This window comes from Choristoneura fumiferana, chromosome 14 (assembly GCF_025370935.1).
Source record: "Choristoneura fumiferana chromosome 14, NRCan_CFum_1, whole genome shotgun sequence".
NCBI lineage: Eukaryota > Metazoa > Arthropoda > Insecta > Lepidoptera > Tortricidae > Choristoneura > Choristoneura fumiferana.
In genome coordinates this window covers 12,205,612-12,231,396 of record NC_133485.1, presented here as the reverse complement: position 1 = coordinate 12,231,396, position 25,785 = coordinate 12,205,612, and the positions used below count along the sequence as shown (strand labels likewise).

The 25,785-nt window shown below is 37.7% G+C and overlaps 2 protein-coding genes across 7 annotated transcripts; one reads left to right on the top strand and one right to left on the bottom strand.

The window, feature by feature from the left end:
* Window positions 1-923: 923 nt before the first annotated feature.
* On the top strand, window positions 924-14,956 carry LOC141435178 (UDP-glucose 4-epimerase-like). 2 transcript variants are annotated; one of them, XM_074097780.1, is made up of 8 exons: window positions 924-1,053; window positions 8,515-8,768; window positions 9,918-10,031; window positions 11,126-11,302; window positions 12,068-12,248; window positions 13,327-13,415; window positions 13,799-13,991; window positions 14,789-14,956. In XM_074097780.1, exons 1-8 carry the CDS (start codon window positions 1,035-1,037, stop codon window positions 14,884-14,886), a joined length of 1,125 nt encoding a protein of 374 aa, XP_073953881.1. In that variant the 5' UTR covers window positions 924-1,034; the 3' UTR covers window positions 14,887-14,956. The 2 variants fall into 2 exon arrangements, with proteins under 2 accessions (XP_073953881.1, XP_073953882.1); XM_074097781.1 differs by lacking the exon at window positions 924-1,053 and adding an exon at window positions 4,360-4,459.
* A 720-nt stretch (window positions 14,957-15,676) lies between these two features.
* Window positions 15,677-21,286, bottom strand: LOC141434655 (N(6)-adenine-specific methyltransferase METTL4-like). Of its 5 annotated transcripts, none has more exons than XM_074097076.1 (5): window positions 20,946-21,248; window positions 20,551-20,789; window positions 19,173-19,301; window positions 17,619-17,956; window positions 15,677-15,827 (listed from the first exon to the last, which is right to left on the bottom strand). In XM_074097076.1, the coding sequence occupies exons 1-5, from the start codon at window positions 21,138-21,140 to the stop codon at window positions 15,688-15,690; spliced, it is 1,041 nt and encodes a 346-aa protein (XP_073953177.1). In that variant the 5' UTR covers window positions 21,141-21,248; the 3' UTR covers window positions 15,677-15,687. The 5 variants fall into 5 exon arrangements, with proteins under 5 accessions (XP_073953177.1, XP_073953178.1, XP_073953180.1 ...); XM_074097077.1 differs by having other exon boundaries at window positions 20,551-20,803; window positions 20,946-21,024; XM_074097079.1 differs by lacking the exon at window positions 20,551-20,789 and having other exon boundaries at window positions 19,173-19,308; window positions 21,172-21,286.
* Between the last annotated feature and the right edge of the window lie 4,499 nt (window positions 21,287-25,785).

Genomic DNA, 25,785 nt, shown 5'->3' with positions numbered 1-25,785 from the left:
GAACAGCCCCTAAATCTTTAGCCGAAAGTGAACACAAGGACGGTATGGTAACGGGACTGACCGAACTGGCCCATCAGACGGGCAGAGCTATGTGGTCGTTACGGTATTCTGTCTATGGCGAGGTCCGCGAGGTCACTGCCGGAGACCGGACTTGGCCGTTGTTACACCAAGGTGAATGAGCAGACCACCCGCAGACTTATGGCAAAGGGAGTATACTTAACTTGACCAAAAAAAACGTGATATTTAAAATTAGTAAACTTTTTAATGGTAGGTATTAAATAAGGTAAAACTTGACTTAATTTAATTAAAAATTCATTAGGAAAAGAGAGGGAGATCGCCAAATGTCATATAGCTATTATAAACTAGGTATTGCCCGCGACTCCGTCTGCGCAGGATGCAAAGTAGCATGTGTTCTTCCCAGGCCAGGGTCGCAAACTCTTCCAGTTAGGAATATTAAAATTATATTTTAATAAAATACGGAGGTAGCATCCTCACCTCAATCCTCTTGTTACGCAATCAGTAGTTTCTTCTAAATATCTAAGTTCTGAGCCTGAGAGACTGTTTCACCGCTCATTGATTTTTATAAGTCAGATAAATGTGATGCCGGCTCTGTTTATTCCTTGTTTATTCCCATAAAACAAACGGAGAGGGCATCACAGAGGGTTGAAGACTTCTACAGACTATGAATCTGGTCTTAGAGAGAAAAATCGTACAAGTTGCGTTTAATAGATACGAACATTGTAGCGGTCGATTGCCCACTTTAAATTCCTGTTCACAGCCTCTCTATGTAGGTAAGTACCTAATGCAACTTTATATTTTTCTTGGCTTTAGTTTTTAGTTGGACGGATTCGCATCGCAAGCAACACCCGTGTGATGGGTAACCAAGTTTGCAATGAACAGTGACGTGTGAGCCGGCACGTTAGATGCGCGCGAGCGTGGTTCCGACCCGAACGCGTTCCAAAATCAAAAGTTTTTTAAAAGTAACCTTACTCATTATTCCGTGCCAGTGCGTGTAGTGTTTTATTTTTAAGTTTATGTGCATAAAGAATCTACGTGAGTATTTTTGAAGTAGCCTGTGAAAGCGAATGTGAAGAGTTGTTTTTACTGTTTTCTAAGTTCGATGCACGCGATTGACATTATTTATGAGATAAATAGGGGCTTTCATGTTTTTACTCAATCTTTACTAAGCATAAGTAAAAGGTTTTTATTTAGTTATTTTTTATTAGCATCGTTAGGAACCTAGACTGTTGTCCTCAGGCGAAGTCTAAGATACTACAAATATTAGTTTCGTGAGTAGGTAGGTACAGATAAAAAAGTAATAACTCAACTTGCTCTGTTTTCTAAATAAATATCGATTATAAGTAGGATAACGAAGTTACTTAAAAAACCGGAGGAATTAGAAAAAACAGAAGGTCGGCTAATCAACTGAGTCTTCGGTGTCGTTATAGTATACATCCGTGCATACTAAGTGGGTAAACCGGTCCTTTCTTAGTACCATGAATCACTCATTCATTTCATCCTTATATGTTTCCCAGAAGCACATCTGCTAATGCCATAATTATTTTACAAACCAGACAGACTATAGCTATTTATATAAGGTGTCCTTAACTGAAACCAAATGTTAACCCTGTAGGACAGGTCATTGTTAGAATGTGATCAGTATTAATTTAAGAATTTTAAGAAGAACTGCGCTAAACAGCAAATTGGACTTTAAAAGAGTAAACACTATTTTTTAAGACATTTTTGCAGTTTTTCTCGTAAGAAAATTACATTGCTTGGAGTAGAAACTTGTAAGATGATAAATGATAATCTTGCTTGAGTCTACCTACGAGAATGCACTGATTGATACCAGTAATAAATTGGATTCGATTAAATAATCATTAATCATACAGTTTACGTCTCCTCTGTTTAAAAGCGAGACATTATATTAGTTACTTGCGCTTAATTGCGCTAAAATCTAAAAGTACTAATTACATTTTTGCAAACGCTTAAAGTCATGTCTACTCGTAACCTAAAAATCGGCCAAGTGCGTCGGGTCACACGCAATGGGTTCCGTATTAAGACAAATAAGATGATACAAATATTCGATATTCAATTTTGATCAACTAACTCGTCCACTTTAAAAGCCTACTTAGACGTGATAATTTCCCTTATGTCTATTTTTAGCATTTTTTGACAGTTTACTCTAGCAAAACTTAGCACCTTAAAGCTTTAATTTGTAAAGTTTATTCTGTAAACGATCTCTAAATCGAAAATTTTTACGTATCTACTTAACTTGATGATGATGAACTCTGAAGTAAAAAACATGTTGTATCTACTCGTACATGTCAACTGCTGTAAAAACGTCATAAATATTACAACACAACAAGGCGCCTTTTTGTAAAAAAAACTATGACTTTAGTCATAACATAACATCGAGGCGAGGTGGTTGAACCGTATCCGAAGGAACAAAACGTGAAAAAAGTTAATTATTGGAGTTGGTGCCGAACTACTATATGCCGTAAAATAATTTAAAAAATAAATAAATAATAAAATAAATATCACGGGACAATTCACACTAATTGACCTAGTCCCAAAGTAAGCTTAGCAAAGCTTGTGTTATGGGTACTAAGCAACGGATAAATATAATTATATAGATAGATACATACTTAAATACATAGTAAACACCCAAGACCCGAGAACAAACATTCATATTTTTCATACAAATATCTGCCCCGACACGGGAATCGAACCCGGGACCTCAAGCTTCGTAGTCAGGACAACTAGGCCATCTGGTCGTCTAAAAAAAAAAAGGTATTCGATAAGGTCAAAGTACTTACAAGCTTGTGATACTTTTAAAGAACGTTTTCCTTTGAACGAGTTTTCCTTTTGAAGTTGCTCGTAATAAAAAATCTACCTATTTTTTTTAGTCCTACGAACCGGATAAGAGTTAAGTTTTTTGGTCCTTCTAGCCGGATTCGTGTAAACGCTGCAACTCGTCAGCTACCGCGACTATTTGCTCTTTGCTAGTCTTTACTAAAAATAATATGAAACGATAAACGAGAAATGTTTTCTTGCTAGCCGTTTTGGTCCTTCAAGCCAGATGGCTTACAAAGGGTGCATGCTACGAGAATAGGTATAACATAATTAACAAATGTCAGTTTTCTTAGAATTTCTAAGATTCAGTAAAATGCTTTAAGTTACTCGTGAAACTTCAAGTGATGAATATAAGTAGACTTGCGTGACATTGTGCTGTGCAGAAACATTAAATAAAAGTTAATACGCCATTGTTTTCGAGAGCCAAGCATCTAAGAAAGTTCAAGTAAACATGATAATTTATTAAAGCTTGAAGTTAAATGTACATAACTTATTTTAAATAATATTGACTTTTACTAGGAAAACTTCATACAAAAACATATTTGCAGATGTTCTATCATTTTAGTACCTACCCTTATTTTGGTTTCATTTGTTTACAAATTGTTTATGTTACTACTGAGTACTGACTGTTAGGTATTGACCTAGGTTTTGATTCCCCAGGAATTTGTACGGAGACGCCTTGTAACATTCACTTTAACTCTCGTGGACTTTTGGAGGATTGTTTTTTTTGACAAGATTTTATTTAGTTTTACCTGTCCCGTTGTCTGCCTGTCTGTAGTCAAATCTTGCAAGTTAAATTTGACCAACTTCCAGAAGTCAGATTGACTTGAAATTTGGAATACTTATCTATGTATATTCTGGTAGCAGTTCGTTTCTGTGGGGGACGCAGTTCTAACCTAACCTAACCTACTTTTCTGATAGCAGTTCGTTTCTGTGGGGGCCACAGTTCTAACCTAACCTAACCTACTTTTCTGGTAGCAGTTGGTTTCTGTGGTTCGTTCGTGTGCGAAGTGTCATTTTGAACAAACATTTTTTAACCCCCGACGCAAAACGAGGAGGGGTGTTAGAAGTTTTTTGAAATAAAGGCTTGTAACGTTTATTTGTCATAATAAAACTTGACAATGTAAAATTATGCCAAATGATAATTTGACCAAATTAATAAAATGCGAAATGTTAATTATATGTTAGCATATTATTAATTTGGTTTTGCCGAAACGGCAGTACACCATAAAAATACAACACAGACGGAATACAGACGGAAGGACCGACAGCAAAGTGATCCTAAGGGTTCTATTATCCCGATTGATATACGGAACCCTAAAAAGAAATAAAACAAGGAAAAGATCGCATGTTTGCTATGCGAAGTTTTACAACCTATTCGCAAAATTGTTTCTACTGATAAAACATAACTAGAATCTAATCTAGAGTGTCGTGATTTAAAAAGATAGAGATTATCAAAAGCAAATACTTTGTTAAATCAGATTTAGTTAAGCATTTAAATACTTTAATGTTAAGGAATTAAGGTCAGTAGTATTTTGTGGTTAGTACTAGTGAAGTAGGTAGGTACCTCGACAGACATAAATAGAGGATTTAAAAAAAATTGGTAAGTGAGTTGTAATTGTAACTATATTATAAAAACAAACCCGTGTTATTCTTCTTTTAGAAGTAGATTATGCACAGTCGATTTATTTGATTCCTGATCTACCGTAGATAGAACATTTTAGCAGTAGGTAAGTGCTATAATTATTTTCCTTATCAGGCAATGCGACGGCGATTTTCCTTGAAATTAAAAGGTTCCACAGTGACCCACCATTGCACGGTTGGATACTAGACCCTAAATTATCCTTTAAAGCTATGTCTAAAATCTTCTGTTAAAGAAATGATGTGTTGCATTGAGTATTCGAATTTGTACCTATGTATTAATTGCTCCAAATCTAATGCGTTCGTCTTCGCAATTTGCATACCTACCTACTGTTGATTTTAAACCGTTATTAATTAATTACTTTAATCTATGTATTTTTTTTGTATATGTGTTAAGCGCAGTCTGATCTATACGGGCACCTATATTATTTATCTAACGGCATGGCATACCATGCAAATTCACATGACATACGAAGTTGTTTACATAGACGTACTTTTTCATATCAATTTGACCACGACCGAACCACAGAAAATTCGAATTTGGATAATATAATTTGAATTTGGACCCTAACGTATTGCTCCTCTTATCCACTCAAAGGTTGACTGGTAGAGATCCCTTAAAGGGATAAGTCCGCCTTTGTACAAGTATCTCAAAGTTTGTCAATTGTATTTTGTTAATTTTCTTTTAACAAATGTTCTTTTGTACAATAAAGAGTTTACATACATACATACTATAACTGGAAAAAAACCATAAAAAACTTTTTAAAACAAAAGCCCGTGTAAAATAGCTACGCGACATCGCTATAGTAGTTCAACTCAAGTTCAACGCTTTAGCCAACAATGCTATAAAAAAACAACTTCTCGGCAAGTTGTGCAAGCCTCATTTAGCAAGCCACCGCTAATAGCAGGGTAAGGGTAATAGCTTAGCAAGCACGCTATCGTTCATCGCAACCCGTCCCTTTTACACTCGTATGGTGAGAAAGAGAATAGATATATTATGTGATTTGAGTATGCCACAGAACCTAATGTGCTAGGACTTCATTGGAAGATAGTGCTTTGTTTTTTTTTCAAGTTGAAGCTACAAGCTAGGAATAAATTGAAAAGCTTTTTTAGGGTAGTGAAAAAGTCCGTTGAGTTTGTCCGCGGCTTAGACCAGGGGATTACTGAGTACAAAATTCGAAAATCGATGTTACACACATCAGCGAAAAACCTCGCCGAGCCACAATTCCACGCGAACTTACTCATATAGGTAAACTTAAGTTTGAGACACATTCAGGATCGAATAGCTGTCATCTGTCTAGCTGTGATAATTCAAAGGATTATTTTGAAACACTAGCTGTTGCTCGCAACTCCGTTAGCGTAGAAGTTTACATCCTATTCTCAGACTACCAAATATACACAAAAAAATCATAAAAATCGGTCAAGCCGTTTCGAATTATTCATAAACATTTTTGACCCGAGAATCTTATATATTACGAGTATAAAGAATAATCATCACAAATTAAAGATCGTGACCGTACAACATACGTCAATCAGACGATTAACAACTTACCCCCTTATTCATAAACGACAATCAAAACCTATTTTAGTTAAAATGCCGCTAAAATTCGTTGTCCTTATCTGTCACTTCGACATTTTTTTTGTTAGAAAGGGACAAAGCATTTGTTAGTTAACATAGGCTTGTTAAGTTTTATGAATAAGGGGTTAGTGTTTATTAAAAGCAGTACAGCCAGCAGCACTAATATCTGACACAACAAAGTGTGCATAAATATCTGATACGACTCTATTTCTACGGCCGGTAGGAGCCAGATATTGCGCTGCGCCGGCAGTGCTACTACGAAACTCGAAGTTCGTATCGTACCGTCCCTCTCGCTCGTATTAAAGAGCTTCGAGTTTCGTAGTAGCCCTGCAGATATTAACGCAGATTACTGTCTGTACCCCGAAGAATTGCGAAACTAAAGTGGCAGTGGGCTGGGCACATTGCTCGCAGGGCCGATGGGGTCAGAAGGTTCTCGAATGGCGTCCGCGGACCGGGAGACGATCTGTCGGTAGGCCTCCAACAAGATGGAGCGACGACTTGATTAAGATCGCGGGATCGCGATGGATGCGGAAAGCACATGACCGGTCTGAGTGGAGAGCCTTGTGGGAGGCCTATGTCCAGGCAGTGGACGTCTTTCGGCTGACATGATGATGATTGATGATAACTGTCTGTACCTACTTAAATCATGCTTATCTATTAATCATCCATCATCAAATAGCGTGCCTCGTAAACCTTCATGTACGCTTTAAGTGCTCTATGTGTATGGGTCGTGCCTTCCTGTTTAATTGTTTGATACGTGATGGACCAAGGTCACTAAGTCTAAGTATGTTATGGGATATTGTTCGAATGCAAAATGAATTGCAAAGAAATCAGTTTCAATGGCTAATGCCCGGTTCACATTATACCAGTAAAATGGTGTCAGTAGGTAGCGATACATTGCGGGGTCACAATCCAAACGAGTTAGGTACACAAGATCGATCGAGCACCGCAGTGTCATGCTACTGGAACGGTTTTACTGGAATAATGTGAACCGGGCATAATAGTCAATTATCGGTCAAACATCAGTAATGCCCGGTTAGATAGATAGATAGATAGATATAATCTTTATTCTTCAAAACAAAGACATGGCTTAGTAGCTATAGAGTAATAAAACTAACAATTAAATAAAAACATAAATTAAATAACACTGAAGAACAGGCGCTGGCTCAGCATTGTGCTGCGGTAAGCCGCAGCGCTGGTATTCTGCCAGTACCCATACCGAGTAAGGACGCCGACCAACTTGATAAACTCAGCGCAATCTCGTCATCAAATATCCTATGTCCTTCCTCGAATCTTGAACTATATCTGTATACGGAATTTAATCTAAATCGGTTATATATGCCCGGTTCACATTATTCCAGTAAAATCGTTCCAGTAGCATGACACTGCGGTGCTCGATCGATCTTGTGTAACTCGTTTGGATTGTGACCCCGCAATGTATCGCTACTGGCACGATTTTACTGGAATAATGTGAACCGGGCATATATAACCGATTTAGATTAAATTCCGCATAAAGATATAGTTAAAGTTTCGAGGAAGGACATAGGATAGTTTTTATTCCGGAAAATTGCATAATTCTCGCGGGAAGCGATAAACGAATTATACGCGGACGGAGTCGCCATCAGGAGACCCACTTGCTCGTTTGCCAATCAGTCGAATAAAAAAAAACAGCTAGTAAGATTATAAATTGAATCATTCTCCCCGCTAAGCTTCAATATTACTTAGATGATAACAAATCCGCGAATTTGTTGGAGTTTTTCAGCGGCATTGTATCTACAATGCTGTCTTTTTTCCCGTATAGTGGGGTGCAGTAGTTCATGGTAACTGGGCGAATGGTCCTAGGGGACCGTAAGCCGACCGCCCACACAAACAATATGAAAAAAAATTGTTAGCCGAGGAGCGCCGCAGGATATTCACACATAGGCACCCAATATGGTTATGATAACCTTAGTGGAATATCAAATATCACACAATAGAAGCGCAAAGTAACTTCTAGGCTGAAGCGATATATGTATGGTCAAATGAAAAAGTATGTAGGTACAGTCAGCAACAAAAATATACGTACGTTTAAAGTGCCAAAAATATGCAAGGACTTCATTGCCTGAACATTATTCATATTATTATTATTTGTTGCTTTAAAAGTATATTCCCACGGCCTTATTAGGTCGCAATAAGAGTCTGTGGTTGATATTTTTGAAGCGTTTTATAAGTATATATTTCTACATTCGACCGCAGAAGACATCCCTTTATCATCATCATCATTACGTCCTTACATAGCCTATTTGCAGGTGGTAGGACCTTGTGCAAGGTCCGCCCGGATTACTATATACGTCCCAATGCTGGGCACAGGCCTCTCAGAATGAGAAGGCTTGGGCCGTAGTTAACCCGGCCCAGTCCTATTGCTCTGTTAAACTAAATTCCTGGTCTATTCTTTTCAGTACAAACAGGCACGATGCCACGTTTCAAGACTATATTGGTGACCGGCGGAGCTGGCTACATCGGTAGCCACTGCGTAGTGGACTTGGTGAACGCCGGACACGAGGTCGTGGCTATTGACAACTTCGCGAACGCGGTCGGAGACGACGAGGGGTCCCCGGCACTCAGAAGAGTCGAGGAGATCACGGGGAAGAAGGTCACTTTCTATAAAGCTGATCTGCTGAACAAATCGCAGATTGGAGATATTTTTGACAAGGTATGCCTAGCTCTAGATGATACTTCTAACTCCCTCCCTAGTCTCATTTAAACGGTGCGAGAAATAACGTGAATTGAGGTAGGTATACATTGTCGTCTATGAACGGCTAAATTTATAGCCGCGTGACCCCACAATGAATAAGGAAACCCGTAGGGATAGGGTTATCCCTTGTAACGTCTAAATCAAGATTCGAACGCGTTTGCTATCATCAGCCAAATATATGGTCTACCACCCTAAAGTTGATAATCGTTTGCATGTCATAAAACAATAATGCCAATAGACGTGTCTGTCGACTTGAAAGTTCGACTTTAGCGACATATTCATTTAAGAGGAACTTGTTTAAAAATTGATAGACCACTTATTTGGCTGATGGTACCTTAGTGTCCATCCTTTTGCTGTGCACAACTAATGGCACAGAATGATGATACGAGCGAACAATAACGGTGGGGAAGTAGGAGAAGTAGGTACTATTGACTAAGTTCTGCCGTTAACTACACAGTTATAGTTGTACTTAGACATAGTAAAATAAAAGAAGTATGTAAACTCCGACCCTTTAGCAGACTTAGCTGCCTACTCCGGCGCGGACGCTTAGGGTTGTCGATGTCTATTTGAGATTAATTACCTACCGGCAAATAATTTTAGTACGAAAGTTAGTTTAAAATTGTCTTATGTCTGAGTCTAGAGAAACAAGATTCTATCACAGAATAACTAATAGTACTATCATATGATTCCATGCCGTTATTATTAATTTTATTTATAATTTCAACGGAGTGGCGATCGTGTACTCATGTTTGCCTACTTAGAGTAGTCTATTATTATTATGATGACGTATTTTTGGTACCTATCGTTTTTTCATAAAAATGTGTGCGTCTGGGCAAAGGTATCTATATAGACAAAATTTTGAGGAATTTTGGAGAAACTTGAATACAACTTTCATACTCGTGGTAATATACTAGCCTAAGACAATAATATCCTGACTTCCAGTCCTGCTGCTGCTACAATTAGCGAATTGATACAGAACTGACGCTACACCGGCTTTGCCGAACTCATCTGCGTATACTTTCAGCTAAGACAATTAACCGAATTTAAACTCTATCTTCTTGTCGTCTCCATCTTTGCCTATCTCTAAATTATCAAATTGTTTTCCAGCACCCGATAGACTGCGTGATTCACTTCGCGGCGCTAAAAGCAGTCGGCGAGTCCATGCAGCAGCCTCTGCTGTACTACCAGAACAACTTGCTCGGCATGCTCAATTTACTCGAGGTTCGTTTATAAAAACGCAAAGAGAAATATCCCTGGACTCTCTAGTTCTATTGCTTGTAGGAATGTACAACTTTTTTCTAGAACCGAAAATGGAACTGCACCTACTTACTGGGGAACAGATCCTCAAACAAGTCTCAAAGCCCTTAAAATATTACCTTGTGCGATGGATAACCGTTCTTCCGTAATCCGGATAAAACACATGCTTAACAACTTTGTACATCCATCCACACATGACACTCAAATAGCTAGCCTGCAGGGCTACTACGAAACTCGAAGTTCGTATCGTACCGTTCCTCTCGCTCTCGTATTAAATAGTATAAGTGTCAGAGGGACCGCACGACACGAACTTCGAGACCCTGCTGACCGAGAGCGATTATAAAATGTGCAATCCTTACCTTCTTACTTATTCTTATTATTCCTTACTAATATCATAGCTAATAATTTAAATACGAAAGTAGTCTGTCTGCCTTAACCCCCTTAACGCTTCAACTGCTGAACCGATTAGATAAAATTTTGTATGGAGGTAGTTTGAAACACAAAATATAGTTTTTATCCTGGATTATCACAAACAGTTTCTGCAGGATGATGAGAAACGAATTATTGTTTTATTAGCAGCAGTGCTTGCACTGTTGTGTTTCGGCGTGGAGAGTAAGGCAGCCGGTGAAATAACTGGCACTTGAGGTATTCCATCTTAGGCCTCTAGGTTGGCAACGCATCTGCAATACCCTGGTGTTGCAGTTGTCTATGGGCGGTGGTGATCTCTTACCATCAGGAGACCCACTTGCTCGTTTGCCATCCAGTCAAAAAAAAAAAATTGAGAGAAGAAGTCTCGCGCAAAAGCTACTTGAAAATATATCTTGTCATACAGTGATCTACTTCTGTTCTAAGTTTATAATAGCAACTGTACGCACAACACCAGCATTACTGCATAATTTGCTGTCGTTTGTCTACGTCATGCATAGCATTGCATAGTTCTTCCATAATCTTTAAAAGTCAAAGTCAATGATGTAATCGCAATGACATGGCCGTGAAGTTACAATTATCGAGTTATGGCCATTATTTACCATATTCGTAACTGCTACAATATTTTTTAGATAATGCGTTCCCACAACTGCTTCCAAATGGTATTTTCGTCGTCATGCACCGTGTATGGAGAGCCGAAACATCTGCCGATCACCGAAGACCATCCTACAGGAAATATAACCAACGTATATGGAAGGACCAAGTATTTTATCGAGGAGATGCTAAAGGATCTAAGCATAGCTGACAAGGTTTGTACAACAATAGCTTAGTTGGAAGAATTTCCATTTCATATTATTGGTAGGTATATTACAGCTTGCATAACACGCGTGTTTAGAAATTCTTTATAACGGTAAGCTCTATAACATGGTAAGTGCAATGACATTGCTCCTCGCTGAATGATAATTGGCCTTTTTACCGTTACGGGTGTTTTAACTTGAACTTTGACTACTTACTTCATAAAAAACCAAAAGGTTTAATGCAATGCAGGATTATCCAAGGGCGGGTCCACCGTAGTGGCTAATCTCGATTGGCTAATCTATTAATGCGCGAAAAAAAGGATATAATCAAATTCAAAAATTGTTCCTGAGTCATGCATGGTTAATCATAAGCGAGTTCGTACTTCGACTCACACTTGGCCGATTTTTGAGTGGTTGTGCCCACAATCTTTTTTGAGGGCTGGATCTGCGCCTGAGATTATCTGCTGGATTTAGGGAAAATCAAGATAAGTTAGGATGCGTTTTAAAATGATTAAGGAATATTTGAGCAGAAGCTTAGAAGGTTTTTAATCGAAAACGCCGCATACTTTGAACTTACCTACGTACATTTAAATACAAGGGTATTTAATCAAACTAACCCAACCACTTGCTGAAATAATAGTAGTAGTAGAGTAGCATAGGGAACGTTACAGGAACAGAGAATGGAGAATGCCTTACTACTGCATATGCCTGTGCAAAAATATATCCAATCCAACTTCCACCAAGAAGCATTAGTATGTATTAATTTTTAATTCACAGAGATGGAACATAATATCGCTTCGTTACTTCAACCCGGTAGGAGCGCATCCGTCTGGCCTGATTGGAGAGGATCCTACAAAGGAGTTCACAAATCTGATGCCTTTCATGGCACAAGTGGCTTTGGGGAAGAAGCCCGTTCTTACTGTTTTCGGGAACGACTATCAGACTCCTGATGGCACAGGTAAATGTAAAATTAGTTTCTTGTCATCTGTAGAACCTTTTCGTAGAAAAAGTCATAGTGACATCGCATTGCTTGACAAGGGAATTTACTGTGAGAACGTTCTACGATGGGTTAGGAATCAAATGGTTCTACTGTACAGCGTTGACATTACATTCCCGTATGAGACTCCTACGACGAGGCTACGTAAGAGGGGATGGAAGAGAATCTTTCGATCAAAAAGAGTCTAAAAGAGCATATCTTAGAGGGAGACGCTCTGTTGGAAAGCTTCGGAATCACTGCATCTTTGAAGTCCAAAAAAAACTTGTGGGCCCTACAAGTGCCTGACTGGCACTTGGTTGCCAAGCTCAGGGAGAAATGCCAGAAACTGGTGTCGGAGGTTAAAATCCACTTCGGGTAGCTGAGCCAGTGTAGGAGAAGGTCAACGTCAACACATATTTGAATATCTGGTTGGTTTTATGTCTTATACTCATACGTACTAACCTAAGCCTTTTTTGAGTCTGCAGAAAAAATAAAATAAGTATTGGGAATTAAACATTATAGGTACATAGGTACGCCGCATATTTCGAGATTTTGGTATACCCGCTCAACTAGGTAGGTAGGTACAGTCACCTGCATTAATATCTGCCACAGCGGAGCGTGCAAAAATATCTGACATGTCCTACCGGCTCTGGAAATAGAGTCGTATCAGATATGTATGCACGCTTTGTTTGACATATTGGTGCTGGTGACTGTACTTTGGAAAAAATAAATAGAAGAAAAACGTAATCAAGTTACCCTTGATAGTTGTATGAAGGTTCACTTCAACTGTTAGTATGTTTTCTGGTGGATTTTGGGTTGGGCACCCCACCAAAAGATGACTTGAAAAAACATAACCAAACTTATAATAAGCGAATACCTCACACTAAGAAAGCTCTTCTTCTGATCTGAAATACAATGTATATTATTTATGTCCATTTGGACGTCGTTATTTTCATCAGGTCAATGCCCCCCTAACACAGTCTAGTGGAATGGAATAATTGCTCCTACCCCCGACTAAGCTTGACACGTCGTTCTAATTTAGCTTTATGTTTATGTTAAGGTGTGCGAGACTATATTCACGTCATGGATCTAGCCAGTGGCCACGTGGCAGCCCTGAATCTGCTCAGTGAAAACCATGTTGGGCTTAAGGTATGAATATGTGTGGTATTAAGAAAATCCTGTACGATAATCTAAACCACATTAAAGATACCTACTGATTTCTAATAAGATACAAGTGGAAAAACATTGTCATTAAAAAAATATATATGGAGATACAGTCTTCTTGTGGCTTAACTTCCATACTTACAAAACATAGTTTTAATTTCGTAATATTTTTAAAATAGTAGTAGTAGTAATAATATCAGCTCTGTTTCATCAGTCATTGAAGTTCTATATAGCAAATATCCGTGATGCCGACTCTGTTTATTTTGTCCGAATAAATAGAGATGGCATCACATCTATCTGTCACTTAAGTAAATACAATTTATTAATGAGTGCGAGAAACAGACTCTAAATCTTACGATTAACTACAGGTCTACAACCTTGGCACAGGCCGAGGGGTCTCAGTGAAGGAACTAGTAGAAGTATTCGAGAAAGTGACCAGCACTAAGATTCCGCTCCAGTACGAAGCCAGGCGGCTTGGAGACATCACGGCCATGTGGGCTGACGCGACGCTCGCTAAAAACGAGCTGCACTGGGTCACGAAACATACTATAGAGGAGATGTGTGAGTAAATAAGTCTTTAGCAGTCAGTGTCACCGTCTAGGGCAGGATTTAGAGTTCTGGAAGCATTGAGGCATCGAATGCGAAAAAGCCTGTTTGGAAAAAAAACGGAAAAGTTGCTAACCCGTTGTAATTTGGATATTTTTTTTAACTTCTTTTATAGGGCCCCCCGCTTGTGGATGCCTCAGGGCTGTAGTCCCAGATGCCCACCCCTGAATTCGGCTCTGTCATCGCTAGCCAAAAGAGCCTATTGCCGGACATAAGTCACGTCTAAATAACGCCATAACTATCGGTTTAGCGGCTCCCACATCCATCTAACTCCTGCCTGGTCCACCTTGTGTACGTAATCTATCTACGCTGTGTCCTTCGATCAATTTATCTAGAAATGTCTTTGGCAGTTCAGCTTACGTTTGACAATATGGTTATGTACTTTGCTAGATAGGTACAGGCCCTATACCACGAAGTGCAAAACTCGAACTTCGTATGTTGCCGTCCCGCTGACGCTTATGTCATTTAATACGCGAGTGAAAGGGACGGTGCTATACGATCTTCGATTTGCGTGTTTCATAGTAGCCCCTCCGTATAGAGAAACGCATCTAGTGAAACAGTTCGGCGGTCGGCGACCGATGCTTATTTCCACTAAACTGTGTTTAATACAGTGCCACCTGTTGTCGAGTAGCTACTACTAATTTAATTTACGTACTCGGTAAGAGATGGCGCCACTAAACACCGCACATTAAAATATCTATGATATTTTCCGAAATCTAGCTAGCTAGTCTAGAATGATGTATAAATTGCAGGTACTGACTTCTGGCGATGGCAGACAATGAATCCCGACGGCTATCCCAAGAAAAATGTGAAAACCAGCGTCATCGTGAACGGGAAAAGTTCATCATAACGTTAAAACGTTTACTATAATAATCATAATAATTATCATTAATAAATATAAGTATTTTTAATATTTATAATGCGTTGTTTTATCTTTATTAATATTATAAATGCGAAAGTAACTCTGTCTGTATTTGTCTGACACCTTTGTACCCTTAAACCGCTTAACCAATTTAGACGCAATTTTGTATGGAGATACATAGTTTGAGACCCTGATATGTGGAGTGTATGATAGATGGAGTCGCGGCCAATAGCTGGTTCTTAATATTTTGCCAAATAGTTTACTTGGTTTATTTAATGTGCTCCGCAGTTTTTCAGCAATACACAGATTTTAACAACTTTTGAATGCTATTTCGAGTGATGGGATGATTTCTAAAATCAAACCACTACGATTTCACTACCAGATTATTGATCTGTCATCGTACTAAAATTACAATGCCAAATTTCAAGTCAATCCGACCACCGGAAGTGAGGCAAATTTAACTTGCAAGATTCAACTCGAACATAACATACAGACAAAAATTACAAGTTAATCCTTTTCCAGGCCCCGCGCATTTAGATACGCTACCACAAAATGAATCACATTTTAAGTTTAAGAATAGTGTTTACCTATGAGGGATTATTTTAAAAGCAAATAATATTTATAATGGTTTCAATTGATTTTGTACCATATTGTTAATATAGCAAGGTCGAATATTTGTGTACATTTATGTGGTCGCTATATGCACTACGCCTGGAAGAAGGTTATAAACAATAACTTGTAATAAAAAAACAAAGTTAAGCAAATTGTTACCTTCATAATTTTATTCTATCAAATAACTTTATCATATAACGATATGTGCTGCCACTTCAAAGGTTCATAACCCACGCTGGTGGTGTTTGGTAGAAGGTATCTAGCAAACAGCTCCAATGTTTGAGGATTGCGTACTTTCAGATATGGTGACAGAAGATCTGAAATAGAAAATGCGGTTTAAAATAGTGCGACGACGCCTGGGGGTTATTGACACTTATTGACATAGGTGGGTACCATTAATCAAATAACTTCGTTAACGTTAAAACTTTACTTTCAGAAGTTTAACGGAGGATAACGTTAAATATTAATCTGGTACCACATTATAGAAAATTTTTGTATTTTTTGGCTTGCCTCAACAGTGTGAGTATTGTTTTTTTCGTGGCGCGGCGCAATTAAAGCGAGATTTTTTTTGATACATAGTACATACTGAATTAACGATTAACGAAAAGGAAAGATTGGAAAAAGTGAGTTCGTCAGCATTTTCATTTGTAATGGTAACTTTAAATTAATTCGTTAGTCAAAATGTCAACTTCGTTAACTAACGATTAATGGATTAATAATGTTGTGCCCAGTTCTAATGTGACCTTGTTTGTATATTTGTATTTAGATACCTATCTATGAAACTACTGATCCTATGTCAAAAAATTCTATCACATGTAGAAAGCTCACACTTCCCTTGATAATCATAGCCTTCTTAGGCTGCATATACACCAGCGATGTGCGACGGCATTGCGAGGATAGGCTTCTTTCACACGTACCTACCACAACCACGCCACATGGTCGGGCGCATATTTGTATTGAAAATAAATAGTGCAATTCACACGAACCACATTTGCCCGTTCCGAGGAACATGTTGGCCCGGAATGCCAGGTGTGCAGGCAAGTCAAGTGCACGTATTCACGCCTATTGTCTTTCTTTCTACACTTGTCAACTCTGGGTGAGGCACAACAGCAAATCGTACAGCTCCATAAGGGTGCAGTATAATACATTATTCCGGGCCCTTATGGGTCTGCCCAGGTTTTGCAGTGCCTCATCCATGTTTGCTGAGCCGAGTACCTGACTTCTATGCTGTTGTGCGCGCGCGCATAGCCTCCTTTGGAGGGGCTGCGTCGCTCGCGGAACAGCATCTTAAGTGCGGTCTATCTCGATGTGGACAGTTCCATCTCTTTAGGTACTGGCTTTCCGCCCATCAAAACGAGAACCGAAAGTAGGTACAACCTAAACTTATTTTTATTTTATTTATTTTATTTTCTATTCCTTATTGCTATTTTGGTTTTGTGTTTTATTTTTAATTATTTGATTTTTAATTTTAATTTTAACTTTATTTTTTACATAATATGGGCGTACTTTGAATTGAAAATAAAACTTTTTACACGAACCACATTTGCCGTCATTATCGATCGCGTGTGTGATACGACCACATCGCAACCACATCGCAACGGCAACGCAACCACCGGCGGCACCGCAGCGGCCGGCCGGTCACATCGCAACCACGCGCCTGCGCTCTCCCCCCTTCAATCCGACGTCTTCTTCTTACTAATAAAAGCCATAACAAGGATAGCAACAACAATGTTTCCTGTTCGAATTCCATGAGTAGGCTCAGTCAAGTCAAGGCGTGTTTCCTCTATGAAAGCCGGAGTATAACTGCGTCTGCACACGATGGAACCACATTACAACCACATTTTGTAGGCACCAAAATGCAACTGCAAAATGCTGCAGCGACACTATTCACACGTAACCACAGCTTGACCGCATTTTAACGCTGCGACGTGGTGTGGTTGTGGTACGTGTGAAAAAACCCTAAGTTTCTCATGAACCAATAGAATCGCTGAATTTACATACCTATCTTCGCCCTGCTATTGGTTGACGCAAACGCTGGTGCAAACGCAGCCTTATATCGGTAAAATATAAAGTTTCCAAAAATGCAGGCACAGATATAGGGAACATACCTAATAAAGGAGGTTTGTGCGAATGCAAAGCGCTCGGCACGCTCACAACCAACTGCTTTTTGGGGACATTCACATCTCCAACTTTGCCCAAAATGATCCTCTCGTAGGGTTGTTTCTTGCACCCTGTACCAAAGTCACATAGCGGTTCCAAGTCCGTAGTTACTTTCATCCAATACCACGTGGTTACGTATTCAACTCCCCATTGGGTAAATATCAGGTCCTTGACAGCGGCAATGTTGCTTGGTGCATTCGTGCACCAAATTGCGATAAGGCAGTTCTGAGCGAGTAGGTTTTTTACAGGTATGGCTGCAATATCTTCGTTGTACATCATGGAGTAACTGGATGAAAAGAATTTGGTTCAAGTCGCGATATTCTTAAACATATCTAGATGTACAAAATATAACAGATTTTTGTACATCCTAAGAGCTTACGCTAGCTGACGCGGTTTGCACGGAGCGGGTAGACGCCTATTGGAAAATAGTATGAGCAGCGCTAACTGCAGGCGTCGCGTGCGACGGATTATACCTGCACCGAAGTTCGTGTCGTGCGGTCCCTCTCGCTCTCGAATTAAATAGTATAAGTGTCAGAGGTACCGCACGACACGGACTTCGAGTTTCGTAGTAGCCTTGCAGCTAGCGTAGGCCCTAAAGCTTGAAAAACACAGAGCGGTGGCGGGGCGGTGTGGCACAGAGGTACCAGTTGTAATATTCGAGCTAACGTGAAAGATGCTACACAGAATACCGCGCCACGCTTATTTTGCGCGCGATATTGTGTGCCCTCTCTCATGTTAGCCGAATATTGCAACGGTAGATATGAAATTTGGCAGGAATATTTTTACAAGCTTATATTTTTCACCGTATCTGTCTGTAATCATTTGCAAGTTCATTGGTACTTTCAATAGTCAAATACTTGAAATTTGGAATAATTATGTAATGCGTGACAATAACCTAGTAGTTTCAAGTAGTCAGGATCGTCTACTCTTCAAGGTAAACTTAGCATGACTTCAAATTTGGTATGAAATGTAGTTTGGATGACAATACAAGTACAGTCAGCAAAAAAAAGCTTGTATTTGAAATTAATTTTTACCAAACTTATTTATTTGCATGTACGAAATGCGCAATGTCATTTTTTGAATTTTAAAGGGAAATTTGGCAAAATCCTTGAACTTCAATTCAACTTATTGGTTTACATATGTGAAGCTGTGAGTAAAGGCTACTTTAATATAAGCTTATTAGGATAGTTAGCCACCAACCACCATCAACGAGATGGATGGACAACATGGTTAAAGCTGCAGGTTCACTGTGGATGCAGGCTGCTTCCAACCAAAGCAACTGGAGGTTTATGGGGGAGGATTCTGTCCTACAGTGCCGTCTTTTGGCTGATATGATGATGGTGAAGATAGCTTTTTTTTCGAGGCTTGAGTGCACCTGTATGACTATGCCAGCTTCATTGGAAGACTCCATGGCCACATTCATCAAACACTTCTCCTGCAAAGTCCAGATTCTCTGGCTCCTAAGGAGAGAGAGTGAATAGTTAGAATTGAGTAAAGAGCACCTGAGCTTATCATTAGCATTCTTCAGCCTTCTTATGTACTTATTCCACCAAGGAGGATCTGCTACTATTAGTTCAAATTTTTCTCCTGCCAGCTTTTTACATTGTTCACTCACACAGCCACAGTAGAACCTGTAAACTGAAGTCATTAATCAATCTCAATAATAACTTGAAACATTTTGCAGACCACTATGACTGTCTTTACAACTTAAGGTGCGACCAAACCGCCGCTTAAGAAACGGCGACGGTACGGAATCGCAGTGACGCATCGTATGCGCACCGTTTTTTTGCATGCTTTCCACACTGCTGCTTAAAAAACGCAAATGGTGCGGAATCGCAGTGACTTGCCGTAAACGTCAGGTCTTTGTTCGAACAAAAGACCTGACGTTTACAGCAAGTCACTGCAATTCCGTATTTTAAGCAGTGGTGTTGGAGCAGCAATTAAAGTTGCAACTGTGATTAAAAAAGTTAAGTACAGCATTCGTTACTGCGATTCCATTTATGCCGTACCGTTTTTTAAGCAGCAGTTTGGTTGCACCTTTATCTATGATCAACAAACGTTCAGTATAAACGTGAAATCATAACATATTATAATACATACTTTTTATATAGCTTCAATGTGAATGGCACGTTTATGGCCAAACGGTACTTATTGTCCTATTATGTGTTTGAAATAAATATTATACTGTATGCCACTAATATTTGAAGCTATAGCTGTATATATTTGGTTTTGTTTAGCATTAAAGCCTTGTTCGGACTAGGCTAGTATTTAGTTCTGTCGAGTAATTTAGTAGCTAACATGTCTGAACACAAAATTTGTCGAGTGGATTAGTAAGTAATTTAGTCGAGTCAATCCATTTTATTCTATTTTTAAGTACTCTAGTAGCGAGTAGCACCCCCCACCACGCGTCCGTGCTCACTCGGCGGCCGGCTAAACAAGTCCGAACCTGTCGATTTAGTAGAGTTCATTAGTTGGCGTGAAAATGTCGTTTCGCTGGAGCGAGAAAACCACTTTAATACTCGACTGTAATGCGAACGATTTTTAGGCAGTAGCAAATAGTTTAGCTACTAAATTACTCGCTACTAGACTAATATACCTAGTTTAACAGCATTAAAGGAAGGTAAGCAATCTTGACATGTCTTTTTATTGAAAAACACTTTTGAAAAATAAGTCACAGCAAATATGTAACAATTAGCAAGGACATATGATCATTTACATGCTTTTGGTATCATAAGTAATAATTACAGATTTTTTAAATGTTTTTCAATAAAAAACTCATCAAGATTTTTACCGTTTTTATAATGCTAAAAAAAACAAAGTATATATATTTATGACCTAAACTGTACACATTGTGTATAGTGAGCAGGTTTTATTTTTTACCTGGAATTAGGAGGAATTAGAAAAGTTTCATTTTTTATTGTTGATTTTAAAGCAGTATCCGAGTTGTTGCCACCACTTATTCCCTTATGATCAAACACTGTTGACTCAAATAGGTTCTGTGCCAAATTGCGTACATCACTAGTGTTGCATGGTGACTGAGTTTGCATTTTACACTTTGTTTTTAAAGTAATTGGGATTTCTGCCAAAAATTGTTCATACATTGCTTTGACTTCCGAGCACTGGAATAAAATAACTAGAATAAATCAAGCAATTATCCAAAATTGATAGGATGTTTTTAATTTGGGTCTGCAAGGATAATACATAATTACATGCAGAATATGTATATTTTTTTAAACATAGGCATGAAAAGAAAATCAAGCCATTTAAATACTTACCTCTTTCTGTAACTCATCATTTGCGAATTTTCTCTTTCTGCTAGATACTTTCGTATCACGGCAAATATAAAAAAGCTTTTTATTGAATTCGTAAGGTTCAGTTACACCACCAAAAGATATATTTTGGTAAATATTTGATATGTTTTTGCAGTGGTCTATATAAATATTGTTTTTATTATTAAATAAAATGCTCATGCTGAATGAATAAAGCAACAATTAAGCTTACAGATGGATAAATAGAGATTAAAAGTATAGCCGCCGGCCGAAAAAATAAACAAACAAACGAACATGTGAAACGGAAGTTTAAACTGTCAAAGTGAATGTCAAAATATCCCAAATATCCTCTTGAAGTTGTTTAAGTGTTGCTAAAAACTTCACATACAAAAACTTAGCAGTATTCATTCTTACTGGAGGGATTTTCCATTTATTTTTAAACAAACAAATAAAATACATACAATTCTTACTTGGTTGATATATAATTTATGTATGTAAGTACTTTATTTTAATTCTTATTAAAGTTAACACTGTCCTTTATTTCAACAAACATTCTAATTAAAGATTTATTTTCTAATTTGAAGACTTTGAAATAACTTTTTTCTGCAGGTGGATATTGCTGTAGCGTTATTAACGATACTTCGAACAGATTTTCTTTTGTTAAAATGTTTATTAAGACACAGTTTTAAAAGCCCCACAATTGACAGCTATATAAATACTCAACGTTTTAACATTTGTCTTGAATAGTGGTTAATGGCTTTATTATAGTGTTGTGCAAACGTTGGATCTCTTCTCTTCTCTTTATTATTATATTGAAGGCCAGATTTTTTGCCGCTCAGTATAGTTTGTGGTTGTGCACTTTAGAATAGGTACTTAATGATTTTCCCATAGAGGTTTTCAAAATTCCGTTAGTAAAGCATAAATTCAACAATATTTGGATTAGTTTTAGCATTACTACCTTTTTAATTGCGCTTTTGTATTAGTAAATAAAATAAAAAACAGCCAAGTGCGAGTAAGACTCGCGCACCGAGGGTTCCATACAATAATTAAACATATTTTTATTATACGATGTAACTAAAAATGTATGCTTTTCGCAATTTTTTCTTTAGCCGTGCTATAAGACGTTACTTCGTACCTAATTTCAAGATTCTGAGTTCACAGGAAGTACCCTGTAGGTTTTGATTCCCTTGCGAGTGTCGAAAATTTGCAGCATAAACATAGACGTAAACTGCCCTTATACTTGAGATGACAAAAGAAGATCGAATAAAGCACCTTTTGTGATTTCGGTCCACATTTTATCATATTCCATTTAAATTATCACCATTACGTTGAAAAATTTAGTATTTTTTTTTTCTTATACTGGATGTAGGTACCTAATTTTGAACGTGATCCAAAATTAGTGTTTTTAGCTCAGTTAATGGTGAACAATATAGGTATTACATTAACTAATTTGTTGAAATTCACAAAAAAATTACGATTTCAATACATTATTGGAACTAAATCACGGACTTGATGTATAGAACTGCCAATTTTATTTGACTCATTTAAAAAAATGAGTTAATGCATTATATATTATTGTCCAGCATAAAATGAGCCAGAATTACCTACTAATTTTCGATCGAGAGTTAAATAAGTACCTAGTAGTCTAAAACTAAAGAAAGTAATAAGTGCAATTTAATCGCAGTTATCCATAATTTTGTTCTGAAAAGCTGTTTTTGTTGAAAAGTTGTTTCTATTAATGTTGACTTTTGTTTGTTTTCTTTTAGTTGTTTTTTTTCAGTTTATTTTAATTAGTGTCTGGATACCTGTAAGTGGTCCCAAAGTGGCTCAAATTTTATGGTATTGTTAATTTGTGTGCTAGAATTAAGTGTTGTGTTCATAATATGCTGTAATATACATGTCATGTTTATAGATATATATTGTCCGACACAATGTAAATTGTTATGGAAATAAATATACTGAATATACTGATCACGTTCTAAGTCACTTAGTTAATTATTTTATCGATACTTTTCATAAATTTCAATGCCGGCATCACTAAGCACGTCACGGACGACGGGACGACATGACAATTGATTGACATGACATTCATTCATATAATTTCGTTCAGCTGTGTACTATTTAAAAATTTCCAAACCTTACGATTTGTGTTATTCTAAGGTGATCTTTTGTGCAAAATAACATCAAAATGATGTATCATGATTTAAGCATACACGCGTAAATAATTTGTCTTGTGTTGTGACTAACAATGCCAGTACCAGTTTAATGAAACAAGCGTATTTATATGTAATAGTTTTATGGAAGTGGTTGAATAGTCCGTTTATTTGGTCTCGTTTAATATTATTGAAGGGCTTCTCAACGAATTGAACTAATCTTATGCCATGGCTCTCAAAGGTAAGACATGTTTTTTCTTATCAAGAAAGCAAACTTCGTAAAGTTTACAAATGAATAAATGAATGTTATCTGTTATTCGAAGTTGTAAATTAAATAATTACTCCTCATACACTGCTTTACCGTCTAAGTGATATTGTACATATCGAAAATACAAACTGAGACATGGATGCACAGAAAAATCAGAAAAAGAGAGCAGCGCTGGGAACAGAACCCAGGTCCTCAGCAATCCGTGCTGCATGCTATAACCCCTACACCACTGCTGGTCAGGAGTCTAGACACAAACTTCTATGCACGCACACATATCTCAGGTTGATTTTTTCTACTACGCTACTTAAGTAGCAGCTGCAACATCTATGTTTCGCTCTCATCGAGAGACGTCACACTTTCTAGGTAACCGCTCACCCAGACAAGAGATGACACTACTAAGCAATCAAATACATTTCAAATATTTATTCTGATATGGTATTCACGGGATACCCATAAAAGTAACAAATTTGGAGTAGAAATAAAAAATACAAAAAGACTGCACATAACAATCATGATATTGTACAGTTAAATACACACTGCACCTTGTCATAGTTGCAGTTGTTGCAGTTTATTATAGCAATAATAATAAAGAAAAAATTGCAAATACATACATTCAGTTTAATTGAGTTCGTAATATTAGTTTGTCTGCAAATAAGTATTACTTAAGCAGCTGAGCAACTTTCTTTAATTGTAACTTGAAATGCTTACGTAACAGACACATATGCAATACATCAAATTCCAGGAACATTAATTTAAAATGATAAGGGGTGATGACTAAGTTACTTCTGTAATAATTGCTTATTGGAATAAAGATTTTGTATTTAAAACATCACAAGTAATAATTCTAACTTTAGTGGTGTGAATCAATAAGTGAATGAAACTGCATGCAAAAACATGGGAGCAATTAAAAAAAAAGATTTAAAACTGAGTTAGTTTATTTTGTAGACTCCGTGCATAGTAGAACCTTACACCTATAAAATATGACCAGTGACAAGTGACTATGACATTGACATTGCTGACTCCTTAAGAGTTCCAAATCAAACTCCACAAAAGATTTGTACAAACATAATTAGGTATACTGTTCATGTTATTTAGAAAACAGTGTGGGCGGGGAAAATTTAAATGACAAAAAGCTAAATGTTGCATAACATAATAATAGTAGTTATGCTACTGTGTTTCGTATGGTGAGTGGGAGATCTGGAGGCCCAACTCCCCTCCCCCTTTTACTCCCCTCCCCCTTCACCCCTCTTCTATCCCCTCTCCTTTAGGCTGGCAACACACTCGCAGTCCTAATAATGCTGTAGGTGTCCATGGGTGGCGGTGATCGCTTACGATCAAGTGACCCGCGTTCTCGTTTGCCAGCTATTTGATAAAAAAAACATCTCTTTTTGTAATTCAGACAAGGTTATAGGGAGGGATTTTGGGAAATTTCCACAGGAAAGGAAGTTTCGCAATGGGGCGAAACCGTAGGCGTATACAAAGGAGATTAATTTTGCTAACCAATTACCATTAATTGATAAATGCGGTTTTTGTACACTCAAAAAGGTGACTGTAGAGATTTCTTAAAGAGATAAGTTTGCCTTTATACATGTATCTAAATATTTGTCAATTGTTTTTGTACAATCATGATGGGATTACATACATGCATTCATGGAACATACTTTTTTTTTAAAGATTATTATTATTAATAAGCAAATTCAAATATGGATTCCATTCCAGTATGTGATGAGTTTTACAAAGCAAGTTTTTCTTCTCTTTTTATTTATTTTAACTGAATGTCATCTGGCACCACAGAGTAAATAAAATGAAAACAACATACCTAAAAATTACCAGTACATCTAGTGAATAATATAGGTATTTAATTTTTGATATTTTATACGAAAAGGTTTTTTTTTCTGAACATAAAAAATTTCAGAGATTTTTTTCCCTTGAAGTACCTACCCCTAAAAGTGTTAAGTACAAACCAATATAATATTTTAAAAGATAAATTATTCGTCTAATATACTGACGAACAAGCTGAATTCATTAACGATACTGGCTCGAAGTATCGTATATCACACGCGAACGCATGTCCACTGAGGGAACCATAAAAGTTGCATAGAGTAGGGTTCCCGTACGAATATTGATCAAGGGTTGTTCTGCGCTTGTGTGCGCGGCAACCCTCGCGCGGACACGGCATTGTGCGCTAGTGTGCGTGTGAGCCTAGCCCATGTGCCGGCGACCGCGGCTGAGGCATCTCTCACCCTTTATAAACACTAAAAGCTTAATGCAACAGAAATAATTAAAACTAGTCTAAACCCGCGATAACCCGGCGCCCGTGTCGACTCACGAAACAAAACCCCGCACCGACCACGTAAAACGCGACAGTAAAAATCAATAAATCTCCAAGTGAAACTTCAACAATATTTGACCGTGCCCCAAACCG

Bases quoted from the DNA above. Each gene is read 5' to 3' on its own strand.
- LOC141435178 (XM_074097780.1), top strand. The intron at 10,032-11,125 runs GTTCGTTTATAA...AATATTTTTTAG, and splicing joins GCATGCTCAATTTACTCGAG to ATAATGCGTTCCCACAACTG. The intron at 13,992-14,788 runs GTGAGTAAATAA...TATAAATTGCAG, and splicing joins ACATACTATAGAGGAGATGT to GTACTGACTTCTGGCGATGG.
- LOC141434655 (XM_074097076.1), bottom strand. From the start codon at position 21,140: ATGAGCATTTTATTTAATAATAAAAACAATATTTATATAGACCACTGC. The intron at 20,790-20,945 runs GTAAGTATTTAA...ATTTTATTCCAG, and splicing joins ATGATGAGTTACAGAAAGAG to TGCTCGGAAGTCAAAGCAAT. The intron at 17,957-19,172 runs GTGCTCTTTACT...CTTTTCATCCAG, and splicing joins AATGCTAATGATAAGCTCAG to TTACTCCATGATGTACAACG.